Source organism: Lycium ferocissimum, chromosome 7 (genome assembly GCF_029784015.1).
Source record: "Lycium ferocissimum isolate CSIRO_LF1 chromosome 7, AGI_CSIRO_Lferr_CH_V1, whole genome shotgun sequence".
In the NCBI taxonomy this organism is placed as follows: Eukaryota; Viridiplantae; Streptophyta; class Magnoliopsida; order Solanales; family Solanaceae; genus Lycium; species Lycium ferocissimum.
In genome coordinates, this window is record NC_081348.1 from 16,897,294 (window position 1) to 16,919,716 (window position 22,423).

A 22,423-nucleotide genomic window follows, 5' to 3' on the forward strand; every position below is an offset into this window, starting at 1 on the left:
CCCACTAGATACGCAAAGTTGATAACATAGTTTGATTAAAGTTGGGGATAAAGCTGGAGTCAGTAGAGAGTTGTTTGTTTGTGATTTTTCCTATCTATTGGGTCCCGTTTGGAAATTAATTTTTTGACTCACAAACTGAATTTAATTTGTTCACTGCTAATGCTCAGAAGGTCCTACATGCTCTCTACTGGTGAAAATGTGGAAAGCATTGATATGTTTAGTTTAATATGAAGGAGCTTTTTGAGATGAATATGACTGCAAGAAGATCATTAAATTTTCCTACTTGTTCCTACTTGTGCACACCCAAAATTGAAAACTTTGATTTGTGTGGATTCCCATTGTCAAATGAATGTGGCCAGAATAAGAGTCCACCAATGTTGGTTGACCAAGAAAAAGATGAGCCTACTTTTCTTAGCGAAATGACTTGGCAAGCAACAGGTGCACAAAAAGTCTAGTCTGTGTGATGATTTGCCTTATTTTTATAATTGGTTTGCAACTCTATATAAATGATAGTATATCTTTTAATTAGTTACAGTTTCTATTAGACATAAAAGAAAAAGAGAGAGATGGAGAGAATATTGTCAGTTACTATTTCTTTAATTCTATTTCTCTATGCAGTTGAAGTGGTTTCTTTTGCCTTTGGGCATCCACTTTGCTCTTCTCATGATTCCCTTGCACTTTTACAGTTTAAGCATTCACTTGTCGTGGCGGACTATCCACATTGCTCTTCTGATGATCTTTACTATGAAATGTTCCATTGCCAATCTTCTGTTCCTAAGATGACGTCTTGGAATAGGAGTAGTATGGATTGTTGTGCGTGGAATGGAGTTACTTGTGATAGCCTCACCGGGCATGTGATTGGTTTGGACCTCAGTTTTAGCAAACTTGAAGGAACTATTCATCCCAATAGTAGCCTTTTCCAACTTCAACATCTTCAAAAACTTGATCTTTCAATTAACAATTTTCTGGAATCTCATATTCCACAGGGTATTGTTCAGTTGGTCCGTTTGACGCATCTCAACCTTTCTTATTGTTATCTCGAAGGAAGGATTCCATTAGAAATCTCGTACCTGTCCAATTTGGTTTCGCTTGATCTCTCTAACATTGACTCTGATGTCCAGCTTAGTGGGGAAGGGTTCAACATGCTCTTTCAAAACTTAACCAAGTTACAGGTACTTTCTCTTTATTCTGTAAACATTTCATCCAAGATACCCATGAATGTATCATTCTCTTCTTCTTTGAGATATCTAGATCTTGGACATACTAACTTGCAAGGAGACTTGCCAAAAAGCATTTTCCTCCTACCCAATTTGGAAACCCTCAAATTGCGGCGAAATGATCTTTCTATTTCTTTCCCCAAGTTTAACTGGAGCGTAGTCATACGCTAACCGAGCTAGATCTCTCGACAATATTTTTTCTGGAGGACTACCCAGTTCACTTGGAAGTCTCAAAGCCTTAAAACTTTTGGATTTTTTTGGGTGCAACCTCGTCGGACCTATACCGGAATCCGTCAGGAACCTTTCACAAATCACTCAACTAGATCTTTCAGACAACTATTTGGAGGGCAAAATTCCTGATGCTTTTTCCAACTTCCAAAAGCTTACACTCTTAGAATTAGACAACAACAACTTCATTGGCCCGTTCCCATCCTCTCTTGTGAACTTGACAGAGCTTGAAGTTTTGCTATTGGGATACAACTCACTTAGTGGTCCACTTCCTTTTACTGCTAACGGACTTCAAAATCTACGTCAACTAGATTTGTCTGGAAACTCACTCAACAGATCAATCCCATCTTGGATGCTTAGTCTTCCTTTACTGAGTGATTTGTGGCTGGATTCCAATCATTTCAGTGGACCACTTCCCGAGTTTAAGACCAACTCTATAGAAATGCTTGATATGCGTCAAAATCAACTCAGTGGTCCCATACCTCACTCGCTTAGAGATCTTGTGAACCTAACTTATCTCTTTCTTGGATCAAATAATTTGAGTGGTGAGGTAGGAGCAGAAATGTTTTCAACAATGAAAAAACTCAATGCTCTTGATCTTTCTCATAGTGGTTTATCATGGAGTAGCAATAAGGAAAACATCAACACCACCCTTCCTAGTCTTGGGTATTTAAGTTTAGGCTTCTGTCACGTAAAAGATTCTCTGAGTTTCTTGTTAAACTCTAAGCAATTAGTGTTTTTGGATCTCTCGGAGAACGAAATTCACGGCCAGTTGCCTAAATGGTTTGGGGGTTTGAGTTCATTGCAAATTCTTGATCTCTCTCACAACTACCTTACAAGCTTAGACCATCTACCTTGGCAGAAACTGAGGTATGTTGATCTTCAATCAAACTCACTCAGAGGACCTCTGCCATCTTCCCTTTGCGAACCAAATAGCCTAGGAGCTCTGATTTTGTCCCATAACAATTTGAGTGGTGAAATTCCCAATTGTTTGTTTATTTCTGGAAGTCTCAAAGTCCTAGAATTACGAGGAAACAACCTTCATGGTCCCATTCCAAACATATTCTCGGGGTGTGGTGAGTTAAGTTATATTGGTTTGAGCAAAAATCAATTGGAAGGTCCGATCCCGAGGGAAACGTCCTTACAATCCTTGATTTGGGAAACAACAAAATCCATGACATTTTTCCCGTTTGGTAAGAGGTTGCATATTAGAGGTTCTCATGAAAATAGATTTTAAGGACCCATCAGAATTTCCAAATTTGAGGATCTTTGACAATTTTCACATTAATCGATTGATGAACATGGATGGAACAAGAAATATATGGAAGCCGTTTGCAGGGAGAAATCCTATGACGAATCAAAATTCATTAGTGATGAAAAATCAAGAGACTGAATTCAAAAAGATCTTGACAATTTTCACATTAATCGATTTGTCAAGGAACAAGTTTGAGGGAGAAATCCCAAAATTCATTGGGAACTTGAATTCACTCCGGCTGCTGAATTTATCTCGTAACAACCTCACAGGGCACATTCCTGTTGGAATGAGGAACATGAGCACTCTTGAAGCTTTGGACCTTTCATTTAACCAACTTACTGGCAAAATTCCAATGGAATTGGCAAGTCTAACATTTCTTGAGGTCTTAAATCTGTCATACAACAATCTCGTCGGACCTATTCCTCATAGTAACCAGTTCAATACGTTTCCAAATGATTCTTATTTTGGAAACTCGGATTTGTGTGGATTTCCATTTTCAAATGAATGTGGGCAACATAAGAGTCCGCCATTGTGTTGGTTGACCAAGAAGAAGATGAGCCTACTTTTCTTAGTGAAATGACTTGGCAATCTGTCTTAATTGGGTATGGTTGTGGCTTGGTTTTTGGATTTACCATACTATATCTCATATACCACTTTGAAAGGCCAAGATGGTTCGTCGACTTTTTTGCAACTATCACTCATGAAATGACATACAGAGCAAAGAGGAGAGGTCAAAGGCGCAGGAACATTCGCAGAAGAAGACAGTGAAATCTATGGGGTAATTAATCAACAGTCACCTTATTGGTCTTAATTTAGTCTTTACAGAATTTAAAGTGTGTACATTTTATTAGCATCACTTATCTCTGTGTTTCCTCTGGGATGCTATAAAAACAACATAAACCAATAATGGGAATAGGAAACTTAGTATAAGTTTATTGAAGAACCTCCCTGTTAAAAATAACATAACGTTTAATTAGTCAATTTAAGAACTTCTTTAAGTAATAGAAGTACATATGTAGTGTCTTGATTTTATTTCAAAAAGTTTTACCTTAGATATTCGAAAGTGTAAAACTTTGATTTGTTTCATAGTTCTTTTGTTTCCCAATCAAAATCACACCCTATTGTAATTCATTGTTTATTATTGCTCTTCAGATTGAAATCAGCAAGTATGACACAAGGGAGAGATCAGAGAGCCACTAGTGTCTGCTTGGGAATGCAGATTATCATCATCATCACGTTCATTAGTAGTATCTGTTATGTATTTATCTCGCTATTGTATAAGCAACTTATAATTATACATTTCTAAATAAATTTTACATCAGTGTTTTCAGTCCAGCTTCAGATGAGAAATTGTTTGCTTCTTTTATAAGTCGTTTAACCACTTTTTTTTATGAAGAATGACTAAATAACTGTGTGATCATTGTGAATGGATTCATAACTTTCACTCTCCATTGCAAGTCTAGCTTCTGTTAATAAGACTTTCGAGAACATATATATACAAACTACCAACAGCATGGTAATCCAATAAGTCCAACAAAACAAAACTAAAAGGTAGAATTTGAAATTGAATCAAGTGCAGAATCAAACATCTTCCAAAATGGAAACTCAAAACTTTACTTGATATTGATTCTATTCATCGGAAGTTAAAGAATTTAAGAAAGGACACCTAGAGATGAGGTTACGAAATAAAGAAAGTCAGTTATTGAGAGAAATAGTGATCTCGTCTTGCTTGCTGAGAGACATGAAGGTTTGGAACAGATTTTGAAGATGCTATCTACACCTCAAATTGTTCGTCGCTGGTTTCTCTAGGCACTCCAAGATACAACTTAACACAATAAAAATATAAAAAGAAATACATAAAACAAAGTTAGCATTGAGCAAAGTTTTCTGGGTTCATGGATGAATGTATTTTCCCCCTTGTTATTGCTAAAAATTATTTGTTGGTATACTCTTACGAGTATCCATTGTTGTGTTTTTCTCCTAATCACCCTTTCATAATAAAATAAATTGTTTAAATGAACTTAATTGATATCAACAATAAAGAATCTAATGTTCCTTCTATGAGAATATATATTTTGGCTTCAAAAAAATATTTATTTTACTTACTAATGTTTGCTTTTTTGTCGACAATCAAATTGATAGCAACTTGTCGATCCCCAAATTCAACTTTTAGTGTAAAAGCAAAAGTAAAATCCTTTTAAGTTCATTCTAAAAGCAAAATCCTTTGCAATAACAATAAATAAAATCCTCAGAACTTGTTTCCTCACCTAGCCAAATGTATATGCAGTTGATGCTCAAAGAAATATCTATGTCGACAACGAGAGTTACTGTCATGACAAAGCGATTGAAATGGAAGGAGACACACTAATAAAAAAAATTACACAACAAAGTATTAAGTGAGATACGATCAGATAATCTCCTTGTATCTTCTAAAATAAATATAGTGTAATATAGTTAATAAATAAGTAATATCTAACTGGTCTTCTTAATATGTTCAGATTTATCATTTTGATTTCTATACAATCCAAGCAAATATTTATAGAATACATAAAACTATACTAAACTTTATTATTTTTCTTATAATTAATGGAAGTCTAATAGTTGAACTATGATAATTTGAACATGATCTAGTTGATTTTTTTTTTTTTTAAAAAAGAGTTTTTAAAATTATAATTATTATGCTTGAACATGAAATTCACTTGAAAAAAATATATATTAAGTTTTGTAAGACGAAACTCCTAAATAAATAATTTGAAGATTGGGCAAGAGGTTTGTCTTTTAAAACTTAAATTTTCTATTTCAATTTGAAGTTGAGAAAATGAATTGTATTTATAACTAAACACAATTTTAAAAATAAAATAAGGGGAAATATATAATTTGCTCACTTACATTGCAAAAAAATAGCCCAAAACTTACATCGTGTTTGGCCCAAAAAAAATTTTTTATACAAAGGTTATACACTTATAATATACACTGTATATAGATGTATAAAAGTGTACAATGTGTACTAATATACACTTAAAAAATATAATTATACAATATTATACACGAAAACACGCACTTATACACAATTATACAATATTGTATAAGTGGGTATAAACATAGATCTGGTGAGACAAAGTCGTCGTCGGAGAAAACTTCCGGCGAGGAAGAGAAGCCGCTGCAGCAGAGAGAGAGAGACAGAGATAGAGAAGGAGGAGGAGGGAGTAATTTCGGTGAGCTTCGCCGACACGGCGACGGTGAAGGCACTGAACGACGGTGGCGGAGGTTGGGAAAAAAATTATTTCAATTTTTGTAATTTAAAAATATGAGTCAATTTTGATAGCATTATTACCTAACTAGGGAATAAATCCGCGCTTCGTGCAGCTTGGAAGACATTTGATTCCAGGTTTTGTTTATTAACCATAAACACAACTTTATATATCAATTTTCAAATACAATGTTTTCTTCCTTATTTAAGCAATGTAATCAAACGAACGTGAACGCATATAATGAATTTTATGTGCATGGGGTTATTTGCAAACAGAGCAAGGACTGCCAGCTAAAAGTTTCCTTCATTCAATTATAAAAAATAAGAATAAAAAGAACGGAAAAGGGCTAAATATACCCCTGTACCATCGAAAAGGGGCCAAATATACCCCTTATTATATTTTGGGTCCAATTATACCCCTACCGTCATACTTTGGGCACAAATATACCCCTCCACCGTTAAATTGACAAATGGTTCCACATGACATTACATTTTAATGAATTAAATAAATGTGTCATGCCACCTCACTAACCAAATCCAATTTTATCCCTCCACTCCCTATCTTCTTCCACCCCACCTCCCCTTTACTACTGCCGTCTGCCACCATTGAACCATTTCACAAACTCAAATTTTCTTCCAGTAATTCTACTAAAGTGGGCGAATTTCGCGGAGGAAGGCCTACAAAGTTGAGAGACGAAAGTGTATGGGAAATAGGAGTGAAGTTGAAAGTTGGAGACTTGGCAGAGGAAACTGATCGAGAAGAATTTGAAGTGAGGTCAAGAATAGTAGTCAAATCAAGGGGACTAGAAAATTAATCGGATAATGTCACGAATTACAAATATTCTGCTTGGATATTTTCAAAAGAAAAAGGTCGATCTTCAACATTTTTTTATTTTAGTAAAATTACTTTTAGAAGAAAAAGGTTCAATGGTGGGAATAGAGAGGGAGGGTGGGGAGAAGATAGGGTGGATAGTAAAGTTCCTTTGATTCCAAATCATGATACGTGTATTTAATTCATTAAAATATTAATGACATGTGGAACTTTGGTCAATTTTAACGGTGGAGGGGTATATTTTTTGGTATTTACTAAGAATATAATCGACCAAAGATAACGAGGAGTGTATTTGGCCCTTTTTCGATAGTACATGGACATATTTGACCCTTTTCTGTAAAAAGAATCGGTAGCTCTCTAGGTATATGTATGGCCAGCTCATATATAATGTAGTCATTTTTCCCGATTGATACAGTAAGAAATGAAATCAACCAATGTCATACCATACTGCTTTAGAATCATACATATAGGCGAGACAGCCAAAAACCTTGTGAAATTATGCAAAAATAAAGAAGGCTTAATTACACAATTTGCTAAAAATCAATGAACTAAATTTCTGCAATAGCTAAATACTGCTATAGTATTTCACAAACCAAAAAAAAAAAAAAAAATATTTGTAGTCTTCAAATTCTAGTAAACTAATAATGGTGAAACTAATTCTTAACGTTTCTGAAAAAACATGTAAAGAAAGGAAAGGTTTAAGAAACTTTGAACTCCTTAGGTGCATAGGTATACAACTTAAAAATATGTTTATTACTTTATAAGTTTAATATGTGTTTATAAGTATTGATTTTTCCCTTTCATTAGATAATTAAATGTGATTACTTTTTCTCTATATTAAAATCTAGAAGAAGATTATAATGAAATGACAAAGTGGAAAATCAAATTACACCAAATCCACAAAATCAGATTGTACGTTTTTTTTTAATATATCAAAAAAGTTCTCACCTTTATTTGTTTCATCTGTTTATTTTCCCTTTCGTTTACCCTAACTTTTTTCTTCTTCTTTTTGTCCGTGCTTATTTCCCTACATGTTCATTATATAATTTCCTCTTTATACTCAAAATTTTCAAAATATTAAAAATTACATTAAATATATAATCTATCAAAAATACATTAAATATATATATATATATATATATATATATATATATATATATATATATATATATATATATATATATAAAAAACCACTTAAAATACTTACATTGATCGACCTAACTTGAATTCTTTCTCCTGGTTGTACTGCTAATTATTAGGCGGACTTGCATCATCACATTAGAATTAAAACATATTAGAAAAGGTAACATATGAATAAGTTATATATACAACCTAGCAAGACTCAATAGTTTGTAAGAGTAAACTCTCTTATGACACAAAGGAAATCACATCTTTTACCACAAGCGTAGCAAGTTGCTGGTTTACATAGTAACGAGAGCACATATATAATATTTAAGTAGATAGCAGTTGGATATGCTCAACCAAGAATAGCACTTCAAAATACAAAATCATCAACAAATGATACTCTTTATGGAAAAACATCAAGAGCACATCAAACTTTTAATGACATCCCACATGAAATGGTAAAAATCATGGACGAAGAAAATCACATTAAGATTAAAAGTTATTTATCACAAAATGTATACTTACCATAATTGATGTACCTAAACAATAACAGGAATCCAAAGAACTGCAACAATATTCTATTAGCATATTCTGGGAAGCCCCAGGCAGCACCAGAAATGTGAAACCAATTGGATAGGATCACAGGTCCTCATGGAAAATATGAAATATGTACATGAAAACTATGTGAATTTATGGGAAAAGAAAAGGATAAGAGAGGTGAAAGGATTGTAACTGATCTAAAATTATAACCTTTAATTAGTGATTAAATTAATAGGATAAACTTGATTACTAATATTTAAGAGATTTACGTCTCCTGGGCTTTTTAAGAAAGCAGCCGGAAGAAACTAATAAGAAGGAAATGATAAAAGTTACTCCCTCCGGATAAAAAAAAAAAGTCCACTTAGCCTTTTTTCTGGATAAAAAAGAGTTCACTTAAGAAATCAAGAAAAGAATTAACCTTTCTGTTCCATATTTGCCCTATTAAGTGTTACATGATCAAATCCCAATACCTATTTAATTAGGGGTAGTTTAGTCAAATTACCTATTTTTGTCTAGGAGTTAGTATTTTCTTAAGAGGTGCGCAAATGGGGTAAGTGGACTCGATCCTGTGAGGGGTAATAGTTTGTACTCACCGCATGCGATCTTTTTTATTAACTGCAAGAGAAAATAAAACAACCAAAACTCAACATAAGAATGCTATATACAACATAAACCTCTCTATAATTGCCATTCGTTATAACAACATTTCACTATAATGGCTCGATTTTCTCCGTAAACGATTTTTCATGTTATGTTTTACTTCTATAACAACATTCTGCCTATAACAATGACATCCGTTATACGTACACTCTTTGTAAAATTACCTATCTATAACAAAATACTTCAAATAGCGTGTAATAATATTTTGTAAGAAATATATTACGTGACAACAAAAATGTCGATGAAGAGCCTCAACCTACTACTACGGAGATGAAGAGTCAAATGTTAAGACTTAGAATACAAATTTCTTCAAGGAAAGCTATTGAATTTCCTTTGTCGAAAGTTTGACAAAATTTTTCGTCTTTTCAAGCGTATATTATTACTAATGTACTAGAATTTACAAAACAAAATTTACAATTGTAGAAGTTCTTACGTCAAACTTGAAATATCTAAATTTTCAATTAATTTAAAATGCATATGTTCCTTATATTTTAATTAACTATCTCTGGTGGTACAACTAGTTATGGATTTAGTAGTAATTTCTTAGTCTTTTCAATTTTGAATTTATGAGATATGAAAATCAATTGAGATTTTAAAATTTACAAGTATATTGTTTTCGTTTATAACATAAAAAGTACAAAAAGTTAATTGTTTGCGTACTTTTATTTATAACAATCAAATAAGATCTAAATATCGAATGTCGTATACTTTTGCATAACAACACCTCACTATAACAAATTTAAATGACAAACGCCGCTTCATTAGATAGGTTTGACTGTAAATGGAATTTCTTGTCTCCGGCGATATCATCCTGCTTTGCATAATTTTTTTTATATCAGCTTGCCTTCAAAAAACCCTAGCAAAAAAAAATCCAACTTTAAAATTTCTTTAGACAAAATTCATAGTTTTGGAGAATTATCAAATCTTTTTCTTTGATGACCACTAAAACAGGACAAACACAAAATCCTCTCTTTCGTATTGTTGCCTTCCGCCACAGGATGATTGTAAAGAATACACGTAGCCTTTTCTTTATGCTCATACAAGTAGTGAAAGAGGACCAAAAAACGTAACCTATCATGAAGACATTTTCATTCTTCATGGAGGGAATGAAAGGTTGGAATAGTAAATACATTACAATAAAGAATAGGAATGAGTGGAGTAATAAATTTTTAGACATTTAAGTTTTTGCATTAAAGAATAGAAATGATAAATGGATGAGTAGTAATGCCATATTTATTTTTTGTACAAAGAAAATAGGAAAAATAGAAAAAAATTCAAAAAAATGAGAAAAAAGATAAATAACGTGTTGATTAATTAAGCTCTGTAGAGGTTACATAATCTTTTAGTTTTTTCATTTTATATTATATATAGATATAGATATAGATAGATTGACACAAGTATAATTATTCCAAAAATGAATTTAGCCCTCAAAAGGGAAGGGCATTTTATATATTAATTAAATCAAAATTCAAAGAAAAGAAAGCCAAACATACGCATAATACTCCTATTAAACAATTCCCCGAAAGTCGAAACCTGAATCTGATCGAAGCGAATAAGACATACAGTTGGAAAAAGAAAAAAAAGAAAAAAAAAGAAGAAGAAATTATTAGCAGTTTCTTCTTCTTCAGCAAAGTGTTCTATACACTTGCTATGTATGTGTATATATATATATATATTTACAATTAGGATTTTAGGGTTTGTGGGTATATTTCCTTTTGGGTTCTAAATCTAATAGTTATTCATTCATCGGTCCATAATCAATTCTTTGTTAATATATTTGTCCCGCTTCGTAATATAAGAGATTATACCTTAATTTTGTATGGTACAGTACATTGGAATGTGAGGGAAGAGAAAAAAAGAATATATATATATATATATATATATATTTCTGGGTAGGTTTATTTGATTAGGATCAACTGTTTAATTAATTGGGAAATTTTCAAGAATATACACCCCAACATAAAATATTACGTCACATAGCCCAATATACAATATTATACGACATTATACCTGGGAAAAACATAATCTATCCACCTTGTATAGTGTATAAAAGGTGTTTATACACAAATATGGGCTAAACCGGGTAATAAACTCAAAATATGGGCCAGGTGGCGTAAATATTTTCTCCCAGTAGACAGTGAGCGTAATTTTCCATTAATTCTGTGCAACTGCTATATGCTCTCTCATATTTGTTTATACAGTTTGGTGATATGGGGTTACCAAATTTTGTTTCTTTATTGCAGTTTAGGGGATTCTTGAAGTTACAACTATGATTTACACGGCAATAGATACATTCTATCTAGAAGAGGAGCAGCTTATAAACTCCCCTTCTAGGAAAGATGGAATTGATGAAGTTACGGAAATGACACTTCGAATCTATTGTTGTGATCCGATCCAAGAAAGTGGGATTTTGCTCAGATTGTATCCTTTGTTTATATGAGTTAATATGAAGATAGTTGATTTTCCTGTTGCTTTTCCTTGAGTGAGGGTCTAACTAAACAACCTCTCTACCTCCCAAGGGTAAAGGTCTGCATACACACACTACCCTCCCTTTTGTGGATTCATTGGGTATGCTGTTGTTGTTGTCATTCTAGTACTTTTCTAGTTTTGGCATTGGTGTCTCCTTAACACTATAATTTGCAGACCCCAAGCTGTAATGGCCACTGGTCAAGTGTTATTTCATCGCTTTTACTGCAAGAAATCATTTGCCCGTTTTAATGTGAAGGTTGCTTTCTCTTCACCTCTGCCCCAACTCCCACTTTTCTCAAAAGAAAGAGTGTGTTATTCATACTGACGTGTGGTTCTTTTGTGTTAACTTGCAGAGGGTTGCTGCTAGTTGTGTTTGGCTTGCATCAAAACTCGAAGAAAGCCAGAAAAGCAAGGCAGGTGCTTATTGTTTTCCACAGAATGGAATGTAGGAGAAAAAACTTACCTATAGAGCACCTGGATACATCTTCGAAGGTTTGATATCTCATTTACTTGAGAAAAGAGTTTATTTCTCTCTGCATGTTAGTTTGCTTTACTCATTAATATATTGGGGAATTTACATTTTTGGTATGTTCTATATCAGTATTATTCTTTTTCGTTCCTGAAATACCCAATTGAAAGGGTCTGCACATGTAACTTTCCTGAAAGTTGTACACAACTTTTTATCTACAATATTAGTGATATTTCCCCTAGATAAAATCAAAGTTTTGATGCGTTGCAAGTCGCAAGACTGCAATATAGCTGATGGTGTCGCTGCGAACTTTTTATGTATTAATTCATGAGTAAAATCATACATCTGCAACTTCCCTTTTTACCCGTCTTTTTCTTCTTTTTTTCTTTTGAGGGATGGTGGTTCCTTCAGATGCATTTGTGCCCACCAAGTTTGCATTTTCTTACATTTCATTGGTGTTTACACGGGGGGTTTCTACATATTGTAAAGACATCAAGTTGATACATTTCTTTGGTGCTTCCATTTCAAAGATTTTTGATCTCTTTTGCAGAAATATATTGATTTGAAAGGAGACCTAATCAGAACAGAGAGGCATCTTTTGAAGGAGATGGGTTTCATCTGCCATGTCGAGCATCCTCATAAATTTATATCAAACTACCTCGCAGCTCTTGGAACACCTGCAGAATTGAGACAAGAAGCTTGGAATCTTGCACATGACAGGTGAGTGTTGTTTAGGCTTTGTTATGTTTATCTGAATATGTTCTTTTATGCGGGTGTTGACAACAGAAAGTATTTCTTATTGCTACAAGTTATGATAGCACCTGGTTGCCTCTATATTTAATGTAAACATTTAATGCTCAGTACTTTAAAATTGATTAAGTTATGTTTGCGTTTTGGCCATCTTTCTCTCTATATTATTGTGTTGCCAACTTGAAACACTTAGAAGCTGTACCATCTATTTTTTCGGAAGCATATACTCTGATATTAGCTTGATAGTAGTTATATCTTTTGGTTCATACCGTCGGTGTGGCATGATCAATATATGACAGTCTTCAAGATCCATACCTGTCCTATAAAATGAAATGGTCATGTAACTGATGTAAAAGAAAGATGTTGGGGTTCCTAGGGATCTATTCAAACAAAAGACTATAAGTGGGAAAAGCTTTTTGGTTGTTGTTTTTCTTTCAGAATATTTTCTCCTTTTCCATTCCCAATTTTCTATGCTGTGAGTAATCCCATCATATTGACACACTATTCGTTTGTCCAAATAAAGGAAATATAGCCTTCTCTTTCGTTTTATTTATGTCATTGTGGGTTTTAAATTAAACCAGGTGCTGCTTACATAATTTTCCTTGTGTTATTAACATATTGTTGAAGAATGTAAATAAGATGGCATCCGCTGTACATTACCTCTTTGGCAACATAGAGGTACTGTATACCAAATCAAGAAGAAAAATCAGAAAAACCTCCATCATTATTAATTTATTATCTAAATTGTGCAAGCTAATGATTGGCCCAGGGTATCCCTATTGTTTCATTTTTTTCAAACCTTTAATGGAATGTACTGGAAAGTTACTTGTTTCATCAAGGTATCTGTTTCTTTTAGCTTCTATATTTTTCTTCTAACAAGTGTCATGGTACTCTTGGATGAAGCTTAACTAATTGGGCAGTGATCAACAATCAATTGGCCTAAAAATTCTATTTAGCTCATTGCCCAGAAATGATAGTGTTTCTAACCATAAAACCCTCCGGGGTGCTTTTGTTTATGAGCAGTTTGCGCACAACACTGTTGTGTAAGATTCAATAGTGAGGTTGTGGCCTATGGAGTTGTATATGTTGCAACCCGTAGATTTCAAGTGCCCCTCCCAGAGAATCCTCCTTGGTGGAAAGCATTTGATGCAGACAAGGCTGGTATAGATGAAGTTTGCAGAGTTCTCGCTCATCTTTACAGTCTTCCAAAAGCACAATACATTCCTGTATGGAAGGAAGGAGGCTCCTTTGATACATCAAACAGATCAAGGGACTCACCATCATTTCCTTTATCTAAGGTAAAGCACTCACCGGTCGTTCAATTTGATAGTCGTCTGCTATATTATAGAACACGTCCATTTTGATGCTAACCCCCCCCCCCCCCCCCCCCCTCTTATTTATAGGAAGGTTCATTGAATGAAGATACTGGTACACCAGGAAAACAGGTAGTGGCTAAGGAGGCAGTAACAAAAGCTACCCTTGATAAGTTGAAGGACTCGACAAAGAGCGATGATGACTCTAAAAGCATGCCTTCAGAAGGGGAGTCAAAAGAAGAGCCTGGAAAGACTGACCACGGAACAGATGCTGGTGGAGAAAAGAACAAGGAGCGAGAGAGGGACAGGGGCAGAGACAGGGATAAGGAAAGACTGAAGTCTCGTGAACATGATAGGGGAAGGGAATCTAACAGGGAAAGGGAGCGAGACGACTTTGAAAGGGACAGGGAAAAATCCAAGGACAGGAGTCATCGTTCAAGAGACAAAAGTAAGTTCTGGTTGATTCATGATTGTCTAATTCCGAAACTTCTCAAAACTCAGAGAGGCTTGTGAATGTTAATGTCCAGACTCTTCTATGTTTGATTGGCTAGTTATTCTGGTTTGACTTATTCAAGCTGATCTAAATGTGGAATGAAGCTAGAGTTAAAAAGCATTCACTGTCTTTGAGCCCAACTTTAACCTCAATCTGTAAAAGGTGCTCTATTTTTAGTCATGGAAGAGAAAATCTTCTTTATTTGTGGGGTAAAATCTTTCGAGCTTATAGATTCCGGTGATGGGTTTACGCTGATTGAAAGGGGGAAGAGAATATCTTCAAAAATCAAAATAGACGAGGAAAACTTTCGGAGAGTGTGTGAAACTCTGAAACAAGCTTCGAAACGACCAGGGAATTTCTACAGAAGATGGGGATGGAAATCTCAAGCCTATTATTACAGAGTTTTCGCAAACTTTAATAGCTACGGTCGTTTTATTCGTGTGGAATCATGGATGGGAGGATGAATGCAGTGATCATCCCAAAAATTGTTCACAACTCGGGATGGGGAGATATTGCAGACAAAATCCTCAAATTCTTGGGTATGCAAGGTTCAATCAGGTTCAGACACACCAATAAACATCAGATGAACACGTATGTTGACACAGCGAGGTTATCTGATTGGCCGGAGATTTCAAAACCCATCTCTTCTCACACAAAGGAGAGCGAACAGGGGACAGAAGTTGAAAGCCACCAATTCCTGTCAAGATGTCTAGTCGGAACCTTCAATGATCCTTTCAACTACAGCCCGAACAATGAAGTGATTCAAAAATGGCTCTTGAACAGGTGGAAAATTTGTGCCGGCATGAGAGTTATTGCAATGGGCCACAACCAATTTCTTTTTGAATTGCCATCGAGACAGGAAGCAACTAGGGTTCATGCGGGAGATTGGTTCTGGAATGGTCGACGTTTATCTTTGGAGTGGTGGTCTCCAGTCACTGGTACGGAATTAGCAACCCAGAGGTCAGACCAAAAGTGGATCAAGGCATTCGGAATCCCAATCAACGGGTGGAAGTTCGACACTTTCAAATCCATTGGAGATATTTGTGGTGGATTTATAGATGTCGACGAAGATACAAAGCACCGGAGCCACTATACTTGGGCCAGAATCTGTGTTAAAAATGCGCTGGTGGAACTCCTAGATAAATTGGATCTTGATATGGAAAATTGGAGATATGAGATTTCGATTTTGAAGGATGTAGCAGCCACCCCGAGGCCAAGCTGAGAATCTGGGATCAAAGCTAGGCTCAAAATCCAGATTCCAGTCAACAGGAGACCGGCGATGAAGATGGGGGATAAAGTTGATGGAAAGGTCAAGTCAGACCACGTGCGTGGACAAATTGGACAAAAACAGCTTTAATTCAAATTCAAAATTTTCTGGGCCCATGCCTAGCCGATTCAAAGGATAGGGTTTCTTTTCCTTCTTTTCATCACAGGCCCAATGAAGCCAGCTGCTCTACTTCTTTTAATGAAGAAGTGTTGGGCCAACCTGAAAGCTATTCTTAGGTAAAATTTCTCAAATGACTATCTTATTGTAGCTTCCTACCATTTGTAGCTACCCTTTTTAATATTACCATTCGTAGCTAAAAATCAGCTGATTTGTGTATGTTTTCGCATGTATTTGTTGACAAATACATGAATACGCGAAAAAAAAAGGAATGTGCTCCTTTATTTTAGGGTAAGAATTGCGGTGGCATTAACGAGTAATTAAGATATTTTTTACCTTCTTTTCCGCAAAATCTCCTGTAATATTCCCTTTCCTTACATGTTTCTCTTCTTCCATGCATTCTTCAACATTCAAACGTAAAAATTCAAATTTCAAATTAAATCTTCAACACCTCTGAAAATATATTGACAAAACAAACATGATCAATCAACAGCCAATGTATTTGAAGTTTTCAATATTTATTTCGTTTTTTATTTACCCATGTATTTGATAGCATAACTAATGTATTTGACGTTTCCAATCAAACTCCATGTATTTTATATTAAATATCATGTATTTGTGTAAGCAGTAACAATTTGCATCACCCATGTATTTAGTGGTAATGCATTTGAAGTTTTCAATATTGATTTTTTTTATTTACCCATGTATTTGATAGCATAACTAATGTATTTGAAGTTTCCAATCAAAACCCCATGTATTTTAAATTAAATCTCAGCGTATTTTGTGTGAGTAACAAATTTGCATCACCCATGTATTTGATGATTAATTTGAACAAAATACATAAATATATAGAAACTTACCATGTATTAAGGCTACCCGTGTATTTAAAACTAGATGAACCGATGGAATTAATTTGAACAAAATACACAAATATATAGAAAAACTTACAAAAATACACCACCAACCACAACAATCGTAGTTATATCATAGAACATACACAAATACATATATTTTTCGTCTTCTCAAAACCCTAAAAACTTTCTCTCTCCCCTTCTCTCGTGCGCCGCCATAACCACCACCATGTCCCGAAGCAAACAATCACTTCCACCAAGTTGATTTTGTGGAAGAATAATAACACAAATAGCTAAAATTTCACGAAACAAAGGAGACGGGATAGAACGTGAGTACTTTAAGCTTTCTTTTTCCTTTTTTTTGAAAAAAAAAAGAAAAGAAAGAATACGATGAATCTTCTTGATTGGTGAGAATGGAAGTGAAATTTTTGGCATATGCGTGAAGAGAGAAGAAAACGATCATAAAAGGTAAGAGTTATGAAAAGGAGAGAGAATGGTAATGTCTATTAAGTGATTAATATTGTTACCATTAAAAGGATATGGATCGGGGTGCTAATTTTTAGGTGTATTTGTGAAATGGTAATTCAAAAATTACTGTGTAGCTATAATAGTTAAATTAAAAAAGTATTTAGTTATTATTAGTAATTAAAATAAAAGGTAGTTATTATCACTAATTATGTATTAGAAGTAGCTATAACACGTAAAAATTCCCTATTCTTATTATAACAGAAGCCCAAAAAGAAAAGCCCACAATAAATCAAAGCCTAATTTTTTAAAGACACATCAGTGGAGTCTAACAGGGAAAACTCTAGAAAGGAGAGTGCCAGAAGATACGCTCTTCTCTCCAGAACAGTCCCAGCACAACAACACAATCATCTCTCTCCCACATGCACTTTTTGAGACTATTTCGCAGGCATATTTACGAAGCAGTATTTAAGCAAAAGTGTTCATCAACAATCTCGTGTTTCTCTCTCAAAGATTGGATTGGCCAGGCGACCTCTTCTTCCTTGGTTTGTTCTGATACAGATTCTCACAACGAATCACTCCATCCCCATCGGCGCCAAAATGATCAACGGAGACAATAATCCAAGAACCAAAATTAGTGGACACTTCAAAATGGTCAAAGCTAGTTACGTGGGGAAGGTATGCAAGGCCTTTGGGATCCATGCAAATGGGTTCAAACATGAAATTTTTGATTTAATCATGAGAATGGATGAAAATAGACAAGCTCAAGTACAAAGAAAGAGTTCAAATGACACGCCTATCAAGAAGAAACAGGGAAGAAGAAAGGGAGATTGAAGTCCAAAATCTAATACGGGGATCAATTATGAAGGGAGCAACATGAAAAACAGGGGCAGGAACCACCAAAACTATTCCGGTATTTAAAGTGAAGATTTTAAGTCGGAACATCGTGGGTCTTAACGAGATGGATAAAAGCACCATCTCATCACTAGTAAAAAAATGAAAGCAGCATATGTGTGTATCCAAGAAACCAAAATGGAAGGTTTGAGCACTAACTTGATACACCAAATTGGGGGGAATAGATGGGCTGATTGGCAAGAAAGCCAGTGACACCAGGGGAGGTATCATAATTATGTGGGACAAAAGATTGTGGAAATGCATTGATTCACAATGAAGGACGCTTTTCTATTACTTGCTTCTTAGAGAGCCTCACAGAGGATTTCAGATGGGGATTTACAGGAGTTCGGTCCTCACACAAACATTGAGAGGGAGGAATTATGGCATGAATTGGGCGGAGTCGAGGTCTATGGGGTGAAAATTGGGTCGCGGGAGGAGACTTCAATGTGTAGATATGTGACCGAAAGATTGAATCGCTCCAAAGATCCAAGGCTATGAGGTGTTTCTCGAGACAATTGAAGATCTTCACTTATAGATTTACCACTTTGGGCGGGCTCAGCCACTTGGTCTAGAGGGATACTTTGCTACAAGCCTTCGAATCGATGCATTCTTAGTCTCTTCGTAACGGAATGAAAGCTTCAAAGTCATCAAACAAATATGTTACAAGAGTTATCTCCGACCACAATCCTCATCGCAGAGAACGGGGAATGGGATTCACCACCTTCTTACTTCAAATTTCAAAATACGTGGTTTCAAATGAAGGTTTCATTGACTACGAGGGATGGTGGCAGAATTATACAGTCAAATGGCAGTCCGTACTTTGTGCTTACCCAGAAAATGAGGAACTTCAAGAAAGATCTTTCCAATTGAACAAGGAAGTTGTACGTGTTTGAATCTAAAAGAAGCAAGGCCCTAGAGAAATGACTCTCCTAGAACAGTAATAGAGACCAGGTTCCCAACTCAGTCAAAAAGCGTAAGTTCACAAATTTGAAACTCGAGTCGGAACAATTAGCCAAAGTTGAAGAAATTTTCGAGGCGAAATCAAGATGTTTATGGTTGAAAAGGACAGAATACCAAATATTTTCGCCTTTGGCCAATTCACATGAGATACAACTCAATTGATAAGCTCATAATCGACAATGCTATTTCGTAAGACAAAGACCCGATCAAGGGGGAAATTTCGAACTATTATCAAAATCTCTTCACAACCGAAGATCGGAGGCCAACCTCCAACTTTGGCGGAGTGGCCGCTTTTATCGTTGGAAGACAAATGGGGCTGAAGTTGGCTTTTGGGGGAAGAAGAAGTTTATGCAATCATCCAATCTTGTGCACCTGATAAAGCCCGTGGACTAGATGGTTTTACAATGGCTTTCTTCCAAAAGTCATGGGAGTTCATAAAACAAGACATCATGGGGGCAATGAATCACTTTCACCAACATTGCTATATGGTGAGATCCTGTAATGCCACTTTCATTTCCCTGATCCCTAAGAAGTCTGGGGCAATGGAAATGAGAGACTTTAGACCGATAAGTCTCATTGGAAGTGTTTATAAGATAGTGGCCAAACTCTTAGCTGAAAGCTTGAAGAAAGTAATTGGTAAACTGGTCTCTAGTCATCAAAATGCATTCATCAAAGGAAGACAGATAACAGATGCATCCTTAATTGCTAATGAGGTTCTAGATTGAGAATGAAATCAGAGCCCTGGAATCATGTGTAAGCTTGACTTAGAAAAGGCTTTTTGACAAGTTAAATTGGTCTTACCTAATCTCTATCATGAAGAGAATGGGTTTTGGGGCCAAATGGCTTAAATGGATCAAGTATTGTTTCACCACGCTTAAATACTCTATCTTGATAAATGAGGGCCGCTTGGATTTTTCTCTCCACGAAAGGAATTAGACAAGTGGGACCTCTCTCCTTTTTTTGTTCATCTTGGCTATGGGAAGGGCTAAGCAAGATGTTAAAAGGCAAGACAGCTTGCAATGGATTCGTGGATTTAGTGTGGGCTCAAACTTAGGAAACATTTTGACAATATCCCACTTACTCTATGCTGATGACACGTTAGTTTTTTGTGATGCAGACAAGTCCCAAGTTCTATACCTGAATCTTACTTTGAAGCTTTATCAGGATTACACATCAATATGTTGAAGAGTATTATCTATCCTGTCAATGATGCTAACAACACAAAGGAGCTGGTAGAAATCCTGGGATGCAACATTGAATCACTTCCTAGCACTTATTTGGGCCTCCCCCTGGGTGCCAAGTTCAAGTGTTGTGATATTTGGAATGGGGTAGTGGAGAAATTTGAGAAGAGACTGTCTACTTGGCAACTTCAATACCTCTCTTTGGATGGAAGACTCACTTTGATCAGCAGTGTTCTAGACAGTATTCCAACATATTTTATGTCCCTTTTTCCCATCCCAAAGAAGGTGCTAGAAAGGCTGGATAAGATCAGGAGAAACTTCTTATGGGAAGGAAACAGCAGCACTCATAAGGTCCATCTGATAAAATGGGACAAAGTTTTGCTCCCAAAATGCAATGGGGGTCTTGGGGTCAAAGATCTGGCAATCCATAACAAATCTCTACTTATGAAATGGCTATGGAGATTTGGTTCTGAAAATGGTAGCCTCTGGAAAGATGTGGTCATAGCAAAGCATGGAAAGAAAGACAACTGGAGCTCTAACACTGTGAATCTACCCTATGGAGTTGGTCCTTGGAAATTTATCAGTAAGCTAGGCTCTGAATTTTCTCATGGAATACACTTCAAACCCTGGGCTGGTGAGTATATCAAGTTTTGGAAGGATAGATGGCTCAACAATTCTACTCTCATGGTGGATTATCCCAATATCTTTAACATAGCTATGGATAAGTGACTCCACAATTGCTCAAAAACAGGACTAACAACCACTGGATGTGCATTTCAGAAGGTTTGTGCAAGACTGGAACTTGGGAGTTTGATGGAAATGTTGGCAAAGGTGGAAGCTCACAATATTGATGAAAGTGAAGCAGACAGGCTCAGGTGGGGAAGCAAAGGCATTTTCACAGTGAAAGAATGCTATAGACAACTCTGCTCACAAAGTCAAGTACCTGATAGATGGCCATGGAAGCTAGTATGGAAGACCAATCTGTCTATGAGGATCAAATGCTTCAGTTGGATTACACTAAACAATGCTTGTCTTACTTTAGACAATCTAAATAGGAGAGGATTAGAGTTGGACAACACCAGATGCTTTTTTGCAACACAACTCCAGAGACAGTCAACCACCTTTTCTTCAATGCCCAGTAGCATATGACCTCTGGAACATGTTCTTGTGTTCTTTCAGTTTAAGTTGGGTGATGCCGCAAAGATTAAGGGTAGCTCAAATTTCTTGGAGTCTTCAGTTAGTTGATAAGACGATCAGAAAGATCTGGAATATGATTCCTGCTGTAATTTTTTGGTGTATTTGGATCGAGAGGAATAGAAGATGTTTTGATGGTTCCTCAACTACCACTCCCATTCATGCACTTAAACCGAAATGTCTAGTAAACCTTTACTGCTGGACAATGTTGTCCCCAGTGACTAGTACAGATCAGTTTTTGGATTTTATTAGCACCCTAGTTTTAGAGGGAGCCAATCTATAGGGGCTTATAATTCTCTTTTGCTTTTGTCTATTTGTAATTGGCCCCTGTAATTATGCATCTGCTTGATGCCTTTTCTCAATGAAACAACTTCATCAAAAAAAAAAAAAAATGTTGCAGGTCACTGGGAGAAACCAAAACATCACTCTTCTCGAGGTAAACAACAATAAACTTTTGTCTGCTTTTGAGTCCTGACTCCTGATGGACTCTACTTGACAACTTTCTGTGTATGCAGATCGTGATTACCACTCTTATTCATCACGGGAGAAGGATGTCGTAGACACCATTAGCTTGGAACGGCCTAGAAAATGTAACTCAACCATTTCAAGTAGTTGCTTGCTCCATTAAAGCTTCTTTTAAATTACACTTCACGGATTCGTCAGTCTGCATATAGAGGATTTTATTAGTTGGGGGAAATGGTATATCCGGCCATTGAAATTGAACCCCTCATCGTCCTGTTGAGCAACCTAAAAACATGTTTCTGGCTTGATGTTGCAGGTTACCATGCCAAATATTCTTTTTGTCTATATGGAGCCTCGCTGCAGTTCTTTGCATATAGCTGAGAGTGCCTTCTTGGTGAAACTGTACTGCAACTTGATGTACAAACCAGGGT

At 35.6% G+C, this 22,423-nt stretch overlaps 1 protein-coding gene and 1 pseudogene across 1 annotated transcript; both read left to right on the forward strand.

Moving 5' to 3' along the window:
* Positions 1-227: 227 nt before the first annotated feature.
* On the forward strand, positions 228-2,682 carry LOC132061975 (receptor-like protein 6). The gene is made up of 3 exons (XM_059454643.1): positions 228-438; positions 619-1,172; positions 1,378-2,682. Exons 1-3 carry the CDS (start codon positions 228-230, stop codon positions 2,680-2,682), a joined length of 2,070 nt encoding a protein of 689 aa, XP_059310626.1.
* An 8,585-nt stretch (positions 2,683-11,267) lies between these two features.
* Positions 11,268-22,012, forward strand: LOC132063553 (cyclin-L1-1-like; annotated as a pseudogene).
* The last annotated feature ends 411 nt before the right edge of the window (positions 22,013-22,423 follow it).